Source organism: Lasiosphaeria miniovina, assembly GCF_030549165.1.
Source record: "Lasiosphaeria miniovina strain SMH2392-1A chromosome Unknown B0T26scaffold_6, whole genome shotgun sequence".
Taxonomy (NCBI): domain Eukaryota; kingdom Fungi; phylum Ascomycota; class Sordariomycetes; order Sordariales; family Lasiosphaeriaceae; genus Lasiosphaeria; species Lasiosphaeria miniovina.
Window position 1 is genome coordinate 2504539 of NW_026848225.1, and position 17975 is coordinate 2522513.

General features: G+C 54.2%; 4 protein-coding genes across 4 annotated transcripts; 2 read left to right on the forward strand and 2 right to left on the reverse strand.

Annotated features, from left to right (window-relative positions):
• Positions 1-8782: 8782 nt before the first annotated feature.
• B0T26DRAFT_743083 (homoserine dehydrogenase) lies at positions 8783-9942 on the forward strand (the record flags this gene model as incomplete). Its single annotated transcript, XM_060444208.1, has 2 exons — positions 8783-8819; positions 8885-9942. The coding sequence occupies 2 exons, from the start codon at positions 8783-8785 to the stop codon at positions 9940-9942; spliced, it is 1095 nt and encodes a 364-aa protein (XP_060293024.1).
• A 156-nt stretch (positions 9943-10098) lies between these two features.
• B0T26DRAFT_754881 (uncharacterized protein) lies at positions 10099-10501 on the reverse strand (the record flags this gene model as incomplete). Its single annotated transcript, XM_060445875.1, has 2 exons — positions 10099-10323; positions 10397-10501. 2 exons carry the CDS (start codon positions 10499-10501, stop codon positions 10099-10101), a joined length of 330 nt encoding a protein of 109 aa, XP_060293025.1.
• Positions 10502-11022: 521 nt separating this feature from the next.
• B0T26DRAFT_722696 (uncharacterized protein) lies at positions 11023-12685 on the forward strand. Its single transcript, XM_060442599.1, has one exon. The coding sequence runs from the start codon at positions 11434-11436 to the stop codon at positions 12595-12597; it is 1164 nt and encodes a 387-aa protein (XP_060293026.1). The 5' UTR covers positions 11023-11433; the 3' UTR covers positions 12598-12685.
• A 774-nt stretch (positions 12686-13459) lies between these two features.
• B0T26DRAFT_743085 (uncharacterized protein) lies at positions 13460-15903 on the reverse strand (the record flags this gene model as incomplete). Its single annotated transcript, XM_060444209.1, has 3 exons — positions 13460-14389; positions 14420-14663; positions 14717-15903. The coding sequence occupies 3 exons, from the start codon at positions 15901-15903 to the stop codon at positions 13460-13462; spliced, it is 2361 nt and encodes a 786-aa protein (XP_060293027.1).
• Between the last annotated feature and the right edge of the window lie 2072 nt (positions 15904-17975).

The following is a 17975-nucleotide window of genomic DNA, read 5'->3' on the forward strand; positions in this document are numbered from 1 at the left end:
AAAAGGGACAGCAAGGTGATGCGGGGTCGGAAAACAAAATTTCTCACCTCAGTAGAAAAATCCGGAAGATCCAAAGTACCGAAATCGGCCTTCGGTACGTAATAGAATTCCTGGAGTGGCACGGGGAATGTCGCGACAGTCTTCCGATTCAAGTTTCGACAGATGCGAGTGTATGGACGTGGTTGAGTCGTGCACGGTTCAAGTGTGGTGTCGCGCCCAAGGGCCAAAATGCACGCGCCCTGACCACACCACCGCGACAGTCTAAGTTGACGACCTTGATCTTGGCCAAATCACCGTCAAGGGTCAATATTCTTTTACTTGCCCCGCGGCACCCCCGTTTGTAGGGGAAAGCGATTAGCCGTGGTGTCAATTCCGCCGCAACGAGGGGCTGAAAATTTTGCGTTCGTCAGGAACAACTCGCGACTAATGCGAGCGAGAGGTCAAAAAGCCACTCTCGCAGCAATTAGCTCTACGATGAGCTAGGCGTGCGTGATTGGGTTGTACACGCGGCTCTGGCGTGTCGGGCCAGGTATTCTTCGACGCGATGTGACGGATCAAAAGTGCTTCGTCGTCGGTGTCTCACAAGGGAAACAAGGAAGTAAAAAGCGGTGGTTCAGCTCCCATCCACAACGCAACACTAATGGCTGTTTACTGCTAGGCGTATGCAGAGACGTGCTGTTCCAGAGTCGTTGCAAATGTGCGAAGGGAGTTGCAGGGCTTTCCGCGCGTGGAAAAAAAATCCGCTAGGGTTCGTTTTTCGACGGCTGTCGCAGGACAGTATGGCTTGGTCGTTCTCGTACGCAGGTACTAGTAGGAGGGCGGTTATGTTAGCTTTCACGGTTATTGTCAAATTCGACGAAAACAGTGCTGTTGTGTGGTTCGGTTGGCGTTGAGGAATTGACGTAGGCGTATGGCCCGTCGTGCGGTGTGGAATACCAGACGCTATTTAGTAGGCGCATCGAGTGGAAAAGTTCGGGGGGAAGATGGCGGAAGCCAACACCAAGCCTCGTCATAAAGTGAATGCGCCAGAGAGTATGGGTGTCGCGTTGGTAGGTGTGCACAGGGAGGAGCCTATCGGGACTGCAAAGCCGAGGAAGCCCCAAGCAAACGGGCTCGAGACAAAGGGGCAGTAAAATGCAAGTGCGAGTGGGCTGGTTCGACAGGCGTTTCCCACCCATCACGGGACGATTTCCTTAGTTAGGGGCATATATGCAAGAAAATATATATACCTTTCTTTGGGATAGCCAAGACCCTTTGAGAGTGTTGGTCCGTGGCTCGATTCGCAGCACGGTTCCTCGCTTCAACACTGGTGTTCCTATGATCCGAGTGTCGAGTGGCGGAAGGCAAGACAAGGCAGGTTGTTATTGTACCGTGTATTAAACTCGCGCCTAAACTGGGTGACGTGGAGGCGGATGCGGATAGAGGCAAGGGCAAACGAGAGGGGGGATTGGGAAGAAAGAGTATCCCGCAGTGGAATGCAATGGATATTATACGAAGCAGCGAGCGTCGAGACCTGTGAGGCAGGTGTCCATCGGGAAAGGCTCAAAGAAATAATAGTAGAAGAAGAAAATAACGTGGCTCGGCACAGTTGAGGATCCCTGGGGTGTGTAGAAGGCACCGTGCTCCGTGAAAGGGCAATGTGCAGGGGCGAGTTGAAACGAACGGTCAACACAGGGTCGGGGTGCTGGGGTGTGGGTGGGTCGAGCTGCACCTGCCTTGGTGGGCCGTGCATGCCAAGGCTGCCTACGGTTGCCCATGAAGCGCGTGCCCCAGGCTCCCAGGCAGCATGTGGGCAGCATGGGGGGGTACTTGCGGTTTGCTAGCCCCAGGGAGGCCCGCGAGGTACCTCTTCGAGCTGAACTGTAGTGTGAAGCACGCTAAAATTGAACCTTCTCTCAGCGCATTGAATGCTGGGCAGGGCAGTGTCACTCCCAGGTTCCATTGTCGACAGAATTCTCCGCTTAACGTCGAGTTTCAACTCTTCGGGCTTCTCGGGCTGGGCCCGGAAGCTGGAGGTGTCCTAGCTCTCCGTATTGAACGCTGCGAACGGCGTTGAGATTGAGAACGATGCGACTGCAACCTGTAAGTCCATTACTCCTCCAGGAACAGTCTAGTACCTAGCACCGAAGGTACCTGCCCCGCCCTACGCTCCCAGCGCTGGCCTTCGCCGCTGTTCTGTTAAGTCGCGGACGTTCCACTAAACTCCCAGGTCACTCAGCTCAAGACAGCGCATCCCATCTAAATCTTTTGATATAATTATGAAAGCTGCAATATGAGATGAATATTTACTTACCGTCCTAGCCCTCGTTACCTAAACAGCATCGTTTGGCCACAAGCGCACCATAGCCTGCCTGCCTGGGTGAGATTGAGACTATGCCATCCCACCATCCCTAAGGTAGTGGAGGTAGCTATTCCATACCTCGCCGTGCCCTTTAACGGCCCCCATCTGGGCAATACACGGCGCCGAAACCACGTTTATCACCGAGACTGCGTTACCTGGACCAAGAAACAAAACGAGGGGTTTCCACCACTGAGAGCGAGAATGGGATGAGATGACATGGCTGCCCGTGGCTAAATTTTCTTCCCTCTCAGCCGGCGGAGAGCGATGCAGGCTCCCCTAGCCTTACGGATTTCCGGTCTCAACTAGAGCATGACGGCGACATCCAGAAGCGCTGCCAGTCTTTTCGCACGGACGCGCAGGATTAGCATGTACTCCTGGTCCAGAAACACGATGACATCTCAAGACAATCCGTACCTACAGGAAAGGTAACCTCACCACAGAGTGCCGCCTTGGGCTTGAGATAGAGGCTCTGGCCCTGAGGTGCTTTGGATTCGATCGTCCCTCGGTGATTCACATTTGATATTCCGCTTAAAGGCCTACCAATGTGCCCTGTGTCAACTATAGTACAATACATTCTTGAAGCCACTCACGCGGGTTTTGCACATCCTAATTTTGGCATCATCTCCTTCAACAAAGCACACGTATTGGAACTTTACAATGCGGTGCGTGCTTGTTTTCGGCGGTTGTCTCCCCAAGGCCCCTGCCTGATAGGCGCTCGGACGGCCGACCCCAGGTGCTGTGCGAAACAAACCAGGATCATGGTCTCCCAATGGATCCGCCCCGATTTCAACAAGAGCTTGGTTCCATCCACGAACACGACCCAACTCAGCCTTAAAGCTCTGGCCTCGTCAGCAAGCCACTGACCAGGTGTTCCATATACGGATAACATACAGTAGGCACATGCCAGCTTGAGGGTCCGCCATTGACTTCAACGTTCGTCCCAGCTCCTCTGGTCGCCGTGCGGTCATGCCCGAAAAAGAGGGTATTGAAGCATGGCATCTTAGGTACATAGATGCACGGAGTACCTCTTGCTGGCCCATGGGCGGGCGGGGTGCGGGCTTCGGATCTACATGCGAGCTGGCTCTTCATCTGTTTCCAGCCATGATAGGCATGGCTTGCAATATCTGGCTATGTTCGACGAGACAGGCCCGTAATTCAGCAGCCGGCGGGCGAGGAACGACCATGTTTCCGTGCGTATTATTCTAGATGTATGCGGTGTATACGTGGACTGTACGTACTAAGCTTTTCACAGACAGCCTGCTTTGCACACGATGCCGCAAAAAACCATCGCCGCCCTCCTCGCCCGAATAGGGTGCTATTTTCCGAGCCTACTGTACAACCAAAGCTGGTCTGCTGGTTCCGGACGCGACTGCGAACAAGCCGCTTCACCGTTGGAGTTTGGTCAGCAAAGTTCGCCCAGGAACACCCTGTTGCCAGCAATGCAGGAGCTGTAAAGGGGCTCGCAGCTGGCATGGCCGAGCGCGTCCAAGATTGGCAGATGGGAGTAAAGAGTCCCATTGCCAGATGGCCAGTGCATAAAGCCCATTTCGGTCCCGGTGCTGAAGAAGGCCAGCGCGCGCCGAGAGCAGGGGCACGGCACCTGATGCAAGCCCCTTGCCCGTAGAAGGCTTCCAGAAACCTTCTAGAAGCCGGGGGGGAGGTTTGGGAAAATGCACCTCGCCTCCCAGGGCAGGATCCATCATTTCTGCGACAGCCAGTGCCAAGCCAATGCACAGGGAGCGCGGGGCAGGCCCATGCAAGGATGCAAACATCTGAACAAGTTGCCCGCCCGAGCAGCGCCGCGCATTAGCCGTCCGCTCGAATGAGGGTTGCCAAAGGCAGCCTCTATTGGAATCAGGGGAGGAAGGGAGCTAGGCTGACTAGAAAAATTACATGGCAAAAGCATCGCAGGCCATGGGCTGGTGGCAAGGCCTTCTTGGATCATACTCGGTATCTCAGCCACTCCTCTTTTTTACCATTTGGCGACGGGCTGTCTTCAAGATCCGGACCCCCCCCTCCCCCCATGCGACATGGCAAATCGGCGCAGGGGCCGGGAGACCTTCCATGATCCTTCTTCGATTCTTCTCCCGCCAGCCATGTGGGCCTTTCCTTTGGTGGCTCATGCGAGGGACAGGATTCCCGACGCCCGCGTGTGAAGCACTTTGTGCCACCACTAGGGGTCTTCTCTGAAGACGCCCGCCGCCCGCCTGCTTCGTTCTAATGTCATTCCACAGAATTTCCCACATGGCGCTCCAGAATACTGGGAACGAGAGATTGCAGACCGAACACGTGTAGAGGGTGCCGTGCAGCTCGGGTTTCAAGTGTGTTTGTACACACACGACGACCCGGAGTAGATTGGCTAGAACCTAGTGGAGTGTTGCGGTAAGTTGCATCTTCCTTGTCTCTCGAGCACGGTGGTCGTGTCCGGTTTGTCTTCATCACCACTCTCCCACGGCCTCGCGGTTCTGTTCTGCCCACGGCTTCTTCGTTCTGTGTATCTGCAGCCAAGGCAGCCAGCCGGTGTACTCTCGCTTCGGTGGCCAAGGGAGTTCATTAATCGCGCTCACTAGCTTCAAAATAGCTCAGCATCCTCTCTGGGTGTATCAACCCGATGCATGGCGCCTGCAGCCGAGATTCTCGTCCTGAAGTGGCGGGTGAATTCGTCCGAGACGAGACTCTCGCTGCCACCTGCTTCAAAAGCCTCTTGTCATCGACTTCAGGCTGCCCCGTGCTTCACGTGCCTCGTGTCGACGCCGATATACAGCCCGTCCTCTAGTGCCGCGGCTTGCGTAAGGCTCATGATAATACGTAGACATGGGTCGGGCGGCCGAGGCTTGCCAATTTACCACCACCACCGCCGCCGCATCGAGTGACCTCGCTGCCCACGGACTTGAACGCGATTTGATCGTACTCTAGACCAACGCGCGCTTAACAGCGAAGCTGATCATCTGTGGCTCCGTGCCACTTGTCCTCCATTACGCTCAGTCCATGACTCTATTACATATCCGTAGTCGAAGCCGGGTCATCAAACGCTTGGACCGGTCTATCTTGGGACGATGATCACCACAACCGCTTTAAAATTGACAATTTCTCTGATTGGCATGCCCGTTACTTGAACTAGCCATGACTACGCCCGGGGAAGAGGTTAGCCCTCGGCATCACCGGTCGAATGTCTTGCCTAGTGCTTATGGGTTACCGAGCTCATTATCCGTATTGGCATTATTCCCAGGTGAAGAAGGCGAGTTAAGTTGAGGTTTGTCAATGTCCAGCAATTCACCACCTGGCCGCAAACGGCCTGGGCTTCACGGCGTGATATCCGGCCCCATACTAGACACGGGACTCTTTGAGGCCTGGCTCGAGTAAGCAATGGCTTCCCGTGACTTGACCTCGGCGGGGCCCGGCCGGTCCTTGCCAACCACCACGTTAGCCAGAGGGTCCGTCGAACCGCTATCTGGCTCCCGGAGTGAAGCGCTTCGTAGGGCTCGCAGCATCTACCATATCTCGCCTTGTTGCCGTTTGAAGACGAGCCATGAGGCTGAACGTCCCTAGTTGGGCTTTTTTCGGTGACTCTTCTACGGCGCATCGAACTAACCACCTATCCAGACATAATTATGTTGAAAACAACCGGGTGTAATTGACATCCTTACACGTTCTCCTCAGTTCACTATTCCTAATTTTCCCTCCTCCCCCCTATGCTCCTTTGTGGCTCTGTGAGTCATCGAGAGTTGTTTCGCTAAAACGACTAGTCGTATAGGGTACCATCCCCGGCCGGCCGTGTTGCCGTCGGCAACTGGACCTTGCCGCGGGCGCTTAAGATTCAATCACAGATTCATAATTCGTAGAGAACCCGGCGAGGCCGTAATTTCCAGCTTAGCCGCCTTGGTGAGGGGGGAGGGGGTCCCTGGGGGCGCGTCATGGCGGCCGCAATGTGGCACGGCGACGGCTCTTGTGCAGCTGTGCCGCCCAAGACCCCAAAGTCTATGTTAAAAAAGTGAGCATCGGCACGGCTAGAGTGCCCGGTGCCGACCCGAGCCTTCACTCCCGGGCGCAAAAAGGATTCGGCACGGCGCCGCCCCCTGCGCCGCACGCCAAATCATGGGATTGGGACGCCTCCAAGTCCCCCCGCCCCCAAACTCCAATACGGGGGCCCGCCACTCTGAACTGCTGCCTCAGGACGGCGCATGCCCTCCCGCCAACTTTTGTGCGAGTATGATACGGTACGGCAAACCCCGAGAGCAGAGATACCACAACAAAGATATTCGCCAAAAAAAAGTCTTGGCCCAGAAAAGGTATCTTAGCTCACGAACATGAAACAGCCTTGGGTGGAGATGGAACCGTTTTACCTTCCAAGTCCAGTCTCTCAAAAGTTCTTTGCCTGCCCCAAGCAAGGGGCCTTTTGCAAGCAAGGCAAAAGAACCCACTCTAGTTTTATACTAATATGAAAATCTTCGACAAGGATGGCATTGAGTCATTCTTTTTAAAGACTCAGACTTTTGTGTGTTTGTCATCGAGCTTTCAAGCGGCGTCTGTGTTGGGAATATGTGCGAAGCGAAGGGAGTGACTTGTTTTGACAGATGCCTAACTCCGAGCGAGGAAGGGGAAGAAGGCAATTGGTACCAGGGGATTTTTTTCACACAGAGTAGCTCATATTCTTAAGGCAGAGGGGAGGTTACATGCTACTCGGGTCCTAAGTCCCCGAAGCCATGTTCATGGAAGAAGCACCGGAAGCCAACTTCCTCTCTTTTGTTCTTTTCCCCCATATTTCATCTTCTTCCCTTTACTGCCCTTCTGTTTTCTTTCCATGTTGCTTATTCTCTATCCTTATCTTCATGTTTCTATATTTCCTAAAGTTTCTATTGTGCCCACTACACTGTGTTAAAACAACACAATAAATATACCAGTTAATGTTCCAGGCACGGCTCAGCCATGTACCGCAATGCCACAGACGAGCCTGGCATTAGTTAATGCCTTCGAGTAAGTCACCTGCTTCATATCTTGTTCAATATATCATCATATCTCATTTGTGTTCACAACAACACCAAGTTACCTCTGGCGTCAAGATGTATCCTCATCTTTACTACCACCATGCAAGGCCGCTTTCACATGCTCACTACCCATCAAAACAATAAAAGGCATTATGACTTGGATCTTACTTGGTTCTCACGACTACTTTGTCTTGTTTTCAAGCAGTACCTAGCAGATAAATACCGACACAGCCATTCCTGATTCCGATCCCGTCCCCAATACTACCTAGACAAAAAGAACAAAAAACAACAACAGCAACACACATCTAGCCTAGTATAATTTCGTCGGCAGTGGTTGAATTTATGTTGTACCTCTTATGCCATGCCGTGAGCCTCAACAGCGGTTACTGACGATTGCATAGCCATATTGTGCTGTCATTTGAACAATGTCGTTACAGTACTATCGCCGGAGGTGTCAAATAGACTAGAACGTATAACACGAAGTTCACCTATATACATCAACCTACTTCATGGTACTAGTGACCACAGTTATTCAAAGGCACCTACCTGTTTAATAAAACGAACGTTAGTAATGCGAACTCAAACAACACGAAGTGGTAAACCACATGGTACTGCTATCACAGGAAGCACAAAGCAACACGATGACAGCCCGAAATACCTCAGTACTCCAGACTTGGACAGCACAGCGACATCGCCGGCCGAGTACCGTTGCAAGTGGGCACACATGGGCTATTTTTACAACAGCATGTATTGCTTCTCATGACGAAATATGGCGAATACACGGCTTTGGAGCATTTATAATCCTCTTATGTCCACAAACATACTCACTGTCTTCGACTGACAAATATAGCATTGCATCGATGCTGTCGGGCATATAATTATAAGTGCATAATAGATTCTTCGAGAGTTATAGAGGCGAGGCACAGTCACACCCCTGGATAATTGTTGGAGCGGTACTTTGTACATATCTCGATGACTCAGTTCAATGAATCGGCCAGAAAAGCCTTCCCGGTACCATTCATTACCAGGCATTGCTCCAAAACCTAACGCCTCTTTTCAATGACGCCCTCTAGGTCGAGCCGTGAAGAAATAACGCCCTTTATACCTCAAAAACTCAAGTCGTGAGCTAGGTAATACACATTCAGGGGTTGGACTGTAAGGTTTGGAGTCAGATCTGGAATCTGATATAAAAATGTCGCGAGGCAAGGCGCCTTGCTTGCGCCACCAACAACGTTCCAGAAATACTAGGATCCCAACAGCAAAGTTCCATACATACAGTACATACGGCCAGTACGAGGAACGAGCCCCGCTATCGGCGCCCGCATTTTCCAGGGACCCCGCGATGCGGTGCTTAGACTGACTGCATCATGAAATAACCCAATTACTCTGTCACAGAATTATCAACACCGAGGGTCCTTTACGCTTAAACAGGATTTTGCAGCTAAAATAAACCGAGATGGCAGCAGCACGTCAGGTATATATCGCAATCATCGGTATGCATCTATCCTCTGTGCGGTCTTCCCTGTCTCCTTGAATTATGCTCACTCCGGTCGAACAGGCGCTGGCGGGGTAGGAAAATGCTTCCTCTCGCAGCTCGAGCAGCTGGCTCGCCACCGGCCCAACCCCGAGCTGGTGCTCAGCTACATCACCACGAGCAAGAAGGCCGTCTATAGTAGTGACTACTCGCCCATTAGCTTTGACAGCGCGCTGTCGACGCTCGCCTCGTCCTCGCAAGCCCCCCTGGAGCCGCTCAAGCTGGCAGAGTTCCTGAGCGCGTCAGGCTCCAAGGCCATCCTCGTCGACAACACCAGCTCCCAACACGTGGCTGAGGCATACCCGCTGTTCCTCAGCCGTGGCATCAGCATCGTGACGCCCAACAAGAAGGCATTCTCGGGGTCGTACAAGCTGTGGCAGGACATTTTCAGCGCGAGCGAGCAATCGGGCGCGCTCGTCTATCACGAATCGTCCGTCGGCGCCGGGCTTCCCGTTATCTCAACTCTCAAAGATCTGGTAGACACGGGCGACGAGGTCATCAAGATTGAGGGTGTGTTTAGCGGCACCATGTCGTTCCTGTTCAACTCATTCGCGCCCACCTCCGGGTCCGGCAGCAAGTGGTCAGCTGAGGTGAAAAAGGCCAAGGAGCTGGGCTACACAGAGCCTGACCCACGGGACGACTTGAACGGGCTCGATGTGGCGCGGAAGCTGACCATCCTCGCACGGCTGGCCGGCCTCCCGGTCGAGTCCCCGACATCATTTCCGGTTAAGAGCCTGATTCCCAAGGAGCTAGAGTCTGTTGCCAGCGGTGACGAGTTTCTCGAGAAGCTGCCCGAATTCGATGATCAGATGGAAGAGACGAAGGTAGCCGCAGAGAGAGAGGGCAAGGTGGTGCGGTTTGTGGGAAGCATCGATGTGGCCACGAAGCAGGTCAAGGTCGGCATCGAGTGGTTTGACCGCTCTCATCCCATTGCGTCGCTCAAGGGAAGCGACAACATTATCAGCTTCTATACCAAGCGGTATGGTAGCAACCCCCTGATCATACAGGGCGCAGGCGCCGGAGGCGAAGTAACGGCCATGGGCGTGACGAGCGATCTTCTCAAGGTGCTCGCCCAGCTATAAATAGTCGCAATGTTGGAAAAGCATCTTTGCAGGAGTGCACAGTGCGTATAGTCAAGGAGAAGAAAAAAGGGTTCGGGACTTCATTTCGTCTCTCATATGTAGATCTCGACTCGCCAGCGCCGGATTATTGCTTCGCATCCTCCTCCTCCACTACAGCTAACCCACTCGTCCTGTTCCGCCTGTCTTGAGCGTGCCGTTTATTCTCGAGCTCTCGGGTATCGAAGTCCCGGATAACCCGGAAACATCAACGTCTGTGGAAGGCTTTTGGCCGTCTCGGCGAGCCATGCCGTGGCTGGCACTGTAGAGCCTCCACAACCAGAGTGAGAAGTCGTAGATAACCAGGAGAATAACGGGAATGATGGGCGCAAGGGCGAGAGTTATCTAAATAAAGTCGCTCGTCAGTACAGCCCACGCGGGCACCCACCACGATCTGGGTTAACAGGGGAGAACTTACAAAGAAGCCGGATATGATGCGGAGAATATAACGGTATTCTGGCGGGACAATGCTCAACTCGGTGAACCAAACGTACCAGCCAATGTCATCTTTGAAGTCGGCCATTGCAAGTCTGGCGAAAAGGTACAGAATAGGCTGTAGGCAAACAAATCAGGCTGGCGCGCGATGACCAACGAGCTAGTCGTGACTCGCTTTTCTGCGACTTATACAGGTAACAAACAAACTAGAGCATGGAGTGTGTTGCTGCGAGCCGACGTGAGCGGGGCGCGTGCTTGGGTGCGCGTTCACAGGATGGATGGTAGGCTTTGTTGGTTGGAGGCGCGGGGAACATCAAGAACTGGTCGAGTGTGGTTCGGCTAACTGTAGCTGTTGGGTTTCGGATCCAGCTCGGTCATGGCGTAGTGATGGACCGCGAGGGAAAGCTCCATCAGGACAATGATACGAGCAAGCCACTTCCGATTATAATGGCGCATGCGTAAATACACTGAACACGAGGGATGAAATAACACAAGGGAGAGGCCGTCGTGCCGAGCGATGGCCTGCGACGCGGTGGAATTGGGCTGTGAAACAGCCAGTTAGGATGGGAACCTGGTTGATTCCCAAAACCTACACATCGCCAGGGGCAAGACAGCAAGGAGGACAGCGACCCCCGGGCTGATGACGACGTGAATCACTCCACCGCCTAATTAGGTGCAAGCCCCGCTGTAATGTGGAACGGAAACAGCCCCAGGCAAGAACCTTGCTTGCCAAGGTAGCCACGGGCAGCTTAGCGGTTTCCCAAAGGCCTGGAATCCCCTGCGCCCACCCAGTTCGTCATTCATCAACGGGTCACATCAATACTGGACGCTTTTTCGACCTGCAACATTCCGCCAATTATCTCACTGCACCTTACCGTCCGTCATCTTCTTGCAAGTGTAATGGATACACAAACTCATAAGCTATGCGGTTATTTCTAACAAGTTACACATTCCGGAAAGCAAGAAAACTCCACCTCAGGAACGAATGGGCGAGCGCCGAGGGTCGACCCAAGGGCCACCATGCCTCAAGACCTAAACCTATATGGGCAGCGCCCAGCCAAGAAGCAGAGAAAAGAGCTGGCGCTTCCCAGCTCCCTGGCTTTTACGTCGCAGCTCAGCTCCCTGCTTGCGGTGCAAAACGCCGCAACCTCGGTGGCGGCGACAACGACAACGTCGTCCTCTTCTACAATGAATGCCGCCTCCGCCGCGCCGAGCACCAGCAGCAACACCGCAATACCAGGGCGCGCGCGGCCATCCAAGTCAAAAACGGATTTACTGTTCTTGGGCGTGAAGAAGCGCAAAGCCGGTAAGGGAAGACATGACGACAGTGGTGGGGACGCGGAGCGTGATAGGAGCAGCGCGAAGCTCTCTCTGAAAGACCCCGTTGGAACCGAGGGCGACAAGGCAGAGCGCGCGCAAGCGCGGCGCAAGATGGAGTCCAAGGCACGCCTCTACGCGGCCATGCAGCGGGGAGACTACGTTGGGCGCGAGGTTGGGTTAGTCGACTTTGACCGCAAGTGGGCCGAGAAGGCTGAGAAGAAGAAGCAAGGACATGGTGGCTCGTCATCCTCATCCTCTTCTGGAGACGATAACAATGAAGAAGAGGATAGCATGGACACAGAGGTGATGGAGTACGAGGACGAGTTCGGGCGGCTCCGACGGGGGACGCGGGCCGAGAAGCTGCGGTTAGAGCGGCAGCTGGCGCGGGGCCAGGCGTCTGCGGCCGAACTGGAGCGCATGTCGGCGCGGCCCCGGGCGCCCGAGAACCTCATTGTGGGCGACGCGGTGCAGATCGAGGCGTTCGCGGCCCTTGACGCTGATGCTATGGATGAACTGGCGCGCAACCGCGACCGCAGTGCCACGCCACCGCCCGCCACGCACTACCAGGCTGATCGCGAGATCCGGAATAAGGGCGTCGGCTTCTACGCCTTCAGTAAGGAAGAAGACCGGCGCGCCGCCGAGATGACCGCCCTGGATGCCGAACGCACTAAGACTGAGGCTCTGCGTAAGGAGCGCGAGGATAAGGCGGCCGCCCGCCGGCGTGAGATCGAGATGCGCCGGAAGGAAATTGGCGAGCGGAAGGCCAAAAAGATGGCTGACAGCTTTCTCGACGGTCTGAGCAAAGACATCCAGTTTGTCGCCGCCGGGGCAGAGAGCGGTGGAGTACCGGACAACGACAAGTAGCAGTAGGCCAATCTTGACTGTGCAAATAATTAAAATTTTTGATACCCTCTTCATGATGGAACCCGCATAAGGGGCAATGAGACGCTATGTGGTAGATATTGTATTTGCATTTCTCTACTTCAACACAGATAGGCAATTGTTCGCAGCCGTGTCGCGTCCCAAACGGTAAATAACTATAAAATAAATCCAAAGTCCCGCAACACGATGATTCGAACGATGACGACTCAGATGGAAGAGCCCAAAGGAAAATCTCGTGTACGTTTCTGGCCGCAATGAAAAGACAGATCAACCTCCGCCCCTATTCGTTTTTGTCTCCATCTTCCTATCTCTTCAGCCCAAAGCGAAGAAAAAAAATAGAGGAAAGATAAAGATAATAGCTTGCTCAGTCATCACCCAACATCAAGGTCAAAAAAGCAACAACTGTGAGTGCACATCGCCAGCCCAACCCCAAGAAGAATGAACATGCCTGGAATGGATCCGAATAAAATCGAAACAGGAAAGGGGACACGTTGGCATATTCCGTACATGTCCCGGGATATAGTATAGAAGAATCGAAAATGGCAACTAGGCTAAAGCAAGACACAGGGAGACGCAAAGACGAGACGAGACGAGACGAAGTGACATAATATACGTGAACCGCTCAAACTTAACTAAACAAAACTGAGGAAATTGGTGTATCTGTTTGGAAAACCCCGAACCCAAAACACAGCAGATTTGATGCCGCCCAAATGATGAACCCCGAACCGAAACCTGGAGGGAAAACCTGCGCAATGGAGTAAGATATTACGAACTATTTTTTTTTCGTATGCCGACCCAAAGGTAAAGGAAAAGTATATAGTCACGTAAGGAGGAAGCCATCCGTTCACGTGAGGAACCACACGCAGCTACATTGGTTCTCGGCATCCCCTTCACGCTGGAATATACTCGAGTCCAGATGCTCACGAGGTGATCTCTTACTGACATCGGCAGTCGGAGTGCTACTCGCCGAAACGGGATTCTTCTCCGCAATCGCGAGGGAGACTATGTTCCCCTTGGAGTCGCGTACGGGCTTGGCTGGCTCGCCCCTCTCTTGTACTTGGACCTGAGTACACTGCGCCGCAGGTGCATCGGGCATGCGACGCTCTTCTAGCTTGATGACTCTAGGATAAGGAGGAGGGGGTGGCGTAAACCCCTCCCCGGTATCGATGGGCCCATAAGGTGAAGTTGGAGTAAGAGTAGTGGGATTGGTTGGGGAACGGGCGCTGATGTGGTTGTAATAACCGTTGTACTGAGGCTCGCCAGTCGGCGAGCCTCCGTATTGAAACGATCCGGTTGGTATATGGTGTCCTGCTGCGTCTGAGGCTGTCGAGGAGGGAGGTGCAGATGATGATGACGGTGGAGACGGCGCTGATGATGAGGACGAGGATGCCGTGGAGGATGATGGCAGGGATGACGGTGACGACGACGGCGGTTTGAACCCAGACCAACTCGAGTTTTGTTGGGCATAAATGAAAAGCTCAAGATACGTGTTTGGCCAGGTGCAAACCCATGCTGTATCACCGGGCCCCAACACTCCTTTGCGCCTAAAATCCCCTATTCCGGGATCGTAGGCCGAGGCAAGACGCCGTATCCTTTGATTGGACACACTGGTACTTGGGCTAAGTGCCCCCGCGGGAAGGACGACGGTCTTGTTGTAGGGTAGCATTTTGAACCAAGCTGGTCCGCGGCCCGTCTCAACCGTGTCGTTAACAAGTTCTAAAGAAACCGGGTTTTCGACTAGCGGGGGCTGCTCGCCGTACGAGTAGACATTGTTCTTGAGGGTGAGTGAATGGTTGCAATTAACGCTGACGCTGTAATCACTCCCGGCAGCGTTCGAATTTCTGCTGATTGTCATATAAAGACCGGATATGACAAAGTAGCAACCCCACGACTGCGACTGGGATGTGTCGTTAAGACAAAAAGGTGACACCCGGCTCGGCACCAACGGCATGCCAAATGTTCCGATGGGCAAAGGCGGGAGATCTGATGGAGTAGGGATAGGTGTGGCATCTGGCGTGGCTGTGGTCGTCGGCATCAAATTCGGGTTGCTATATTCTTCTGTCAGTTCGAGTCTTGTCTAGTCGAAACACGAAATACTTACGGGAAGGCAGGGCGTGGCGGTTTCTTGTGCTGCTTATCTAAAAAGGCGCCGATGACGCCGCCCAGTATTGCTCCCATTAAAAGAAGAACCACGCCTGTGAGGAATATCGCCCAGAATGGGATGATTCCCCATAATCTCCGCCTCATCCAGGCTTGCCATGTTTTTGAGGGCCTATGTTTTTCCGACAGACCTGCAGCGGCTGTGTTGATATCATGATGGCTGGTGTCAGAGGCAAAGCTGCGCGACGAATGCCGGGATTGGGGAGAGCCCAGATCGTCCATAGATTCGAACTCCGGGTTTCTGGTCGCAAGCCCAATTCCTCCCGCCCCCGGAATTTCTCTGGTTGTCGATGTCGGTAAGATAAGGCCGGCTGGTATTACCATGGCCCCCCCAATTGCAGGACCAAGGTCTCCCTCGGCACCTATAGCCTTCTGCGCGTATGCATCATCCGGGTATCTGGTGTAAGGTGGTAACTGTTCTGTGTGCCCATCTGGGCCTATCATGTCGGCTATATCCTCGCCCTCGGGGCCTATCCGCCGTTGATATTGGTCGGGAAGGCCGTGGAAACCAAGAGGTATAGCCGGCGCGGGGACGCTGATCGGATTGGCAGCAGTGTCTTGGGGATATAAACCATACGGATGAGCCGGGGCTCTGAGCCCCGCATAAGACGACTCTGAGACGGGATCGGTCGAGGCCGTCGTCGTACTCATTGTCCTCGCCAGCCTCACATTTTGGGGATAGAGTTGGTAAGGGTGAGAAGGGCCGTCGGGTCCTCGATAGGGAGACTCGACGTGGACATATGCGACCGAGTCGGTTGATACGCTCGATGACCTAGCTAGCCTGGCAGATGCATCAATTGAACCCATTCCCCCATCGTGCCGGAGCGATAACGATTCTTCCGGCCTGTGAGGTTTTGATACGCTTGAGGGACGGCTGGTGGGCGGCGCTCTTGGTTGAATATCGTGGACCTGGTCGACCGAGGAAGCACTGGTGGAGGGAGTAACAAAAGAGGGAGCAGACGACTCGCTCTCAGTTCGCGGCTGCTGCACGGGTCTGAATCCGTCCGAAATCAGGCCAGCTGCAAGCTCAAAGTCCTCATCACCGCCATTGACGGATATCCTGACCGAGTTCCTAGTCGAGATCCTCCGTCCCATCTGGGAGGTCTTGTTGCTGTTGGTCGGATCCATTGTGGTGGTGCGTGGCTTGTATGGGCCGGAACGCCAGCGTGTGCAGGCGAGGATAGAATGGTCGGCACCATCAACTATTCATTGACGGACGCCGCGGTCCTGGCTCGGTCATCGACGATCTTGCTGCGCTGCGCTGCTGTCGGGAATGGAAAATATCGCAATGTTCGTTGTGTCGTGGCGTCGACGGGGGTTTGGCGTGTGGAGGGGGCGTTGAAAGACGAAACTGTATCGTCGGCCGTGTTGGTCGGGATGGAACGTCCACGCAGGGCAGCGAACCAGGAAATCGTCGTCTGGTTTGCCGTGCGATGGTTGCTGATGTTTGTGGGGATGATTGGCAGGCGGCTTTCCAGGCTGAAAAGGGCCGCTGAGTCTTCGCCGTGCTGTTGCCGGCAAAGCACTTATTACAGTAGTGAGCCTAACCACGGCGCGACAGAGATAATAGCCGGATGACACAGAAAGCAGCTAAAGGAGGTCCTCAGACTGCCCTGTCCTTCCAGGAACCATCACCCCCCGCTGCACCACTAGACCAGTCCGGACTTGCATTTGGGGGGGCAAGGCCATCCCATTGGCGGGCTAGCTAGTTGTGGAGAAGCCCCTGCGCCCTTAACAGAGGCTAGCTGGCCCGTCGGATCACTTGGCAACGCTTGAGGCACGTTTGTTGCAACAGGGATTCTAAAGCGCTAGGTTACCCATCGATCCACTCTCGGATCTCATCCAGATTCGCCCGCCGCCATCACTCCCGCGCAACCCTAGACCAAAGCCCGGCAGTGTCCAGAGGTGCCGCCATCACCCGCCATCGCAAGCGGGCTCGCTGGCGCGACCGGGAGCCACCAGGAGCGGATCCTCCAGGTCGTCTGCCATCGCTTCAACTCTGTTCTCCGCTGGCAAACCCATCGGCTTTCGTTCTTAGGGCAGCACCGGTCGCCGGCAGCAACTACCTACCTAGGTAAGGTAGGTAGGTGTTCATCTGAGGTTGGCGGCGTGATACCGAATCTCTGCACCATCCCATCTCGCCCGAACGACGAGGGAGGATGGCAGGCAAGCTGTTGACGATGGCCATCTCTACGCTCGAGGTCACGGCTACTGGCCCTCGGGCGCAGATGGTACCGCACAGTCCACCAACTTCCAGACCTACACACCCGACGCCTACCTACTCATGGAAAGCTCCGGTGGCCAGGCGAGCCAGGCGAGCCTGGCCTCGGCAGCTTCCATAATCTATCGCCCGCAGGAAATCAATTTGTCCCGGACCTAAGATTCGTCGGTCGATTTGAGCCTGTAGACAGCACGCCCAAACTGGAAGCAGCCCCCCGAGCACGACAAGACAGCCGAAATGGCTGACCAGACCCTATACTCTGGCGAATTGGAGCATATCTAGAAAGCGCACCACATTGCGCAATCGGGAGCGGATTCAATCGAGTCTGTGGTCGAAAGGGCCTTGGGTTCGTACCTACGGGCAGCAGTTGCAGTGGTGTGACCATCTGCTCCCCAGGACCTTGCTCATAGCTAGGTTGATATGTCTAGCAATTGCCTCACTCCTCAGGACTCAGGAGTAAGGAAAGGCACCACCTCTCCTCGTTTAGAAACGGCTAACTGAGGTGCCTGTTGTTGCCCGGACTGTCAATGCGAAGCCTAGATAAATACGGGGGCTTCCCTTTCCTTGAATGCACGCTCAGGGGATGAAGGCGGGGATGTGCAGTCGAGTTTAAAGTTTAGCGTCTACAATGAAACAACGCCCCTTGGTTGGTGTGCGACGCGGTCGAAGCAACAACTCAGGCTGGTCTGCTTCATGAAGCTGAACTCCAAGTGTAGTGCCGGCAATGTTTAAAAGAACCTGAAAAGGCTGTGACACAGGGCTTGAGAGAATATTGCAAGCGAGACGCGGTCCGTCTCTCTTCGATTTATGAGATTGTGGGGTGCATTCTCCTTGCTATTGCTACCACCTCTAGTCATCTAGAATTCTAGACCCTCCGGGCCCGAAGCAGCAACTTGCCCGAACCGAGAACGGGCGGGTGAAATCCCCGCTTATTGCTCACACCGCATGGCATATGATGACGGGATACGGATATTCTATA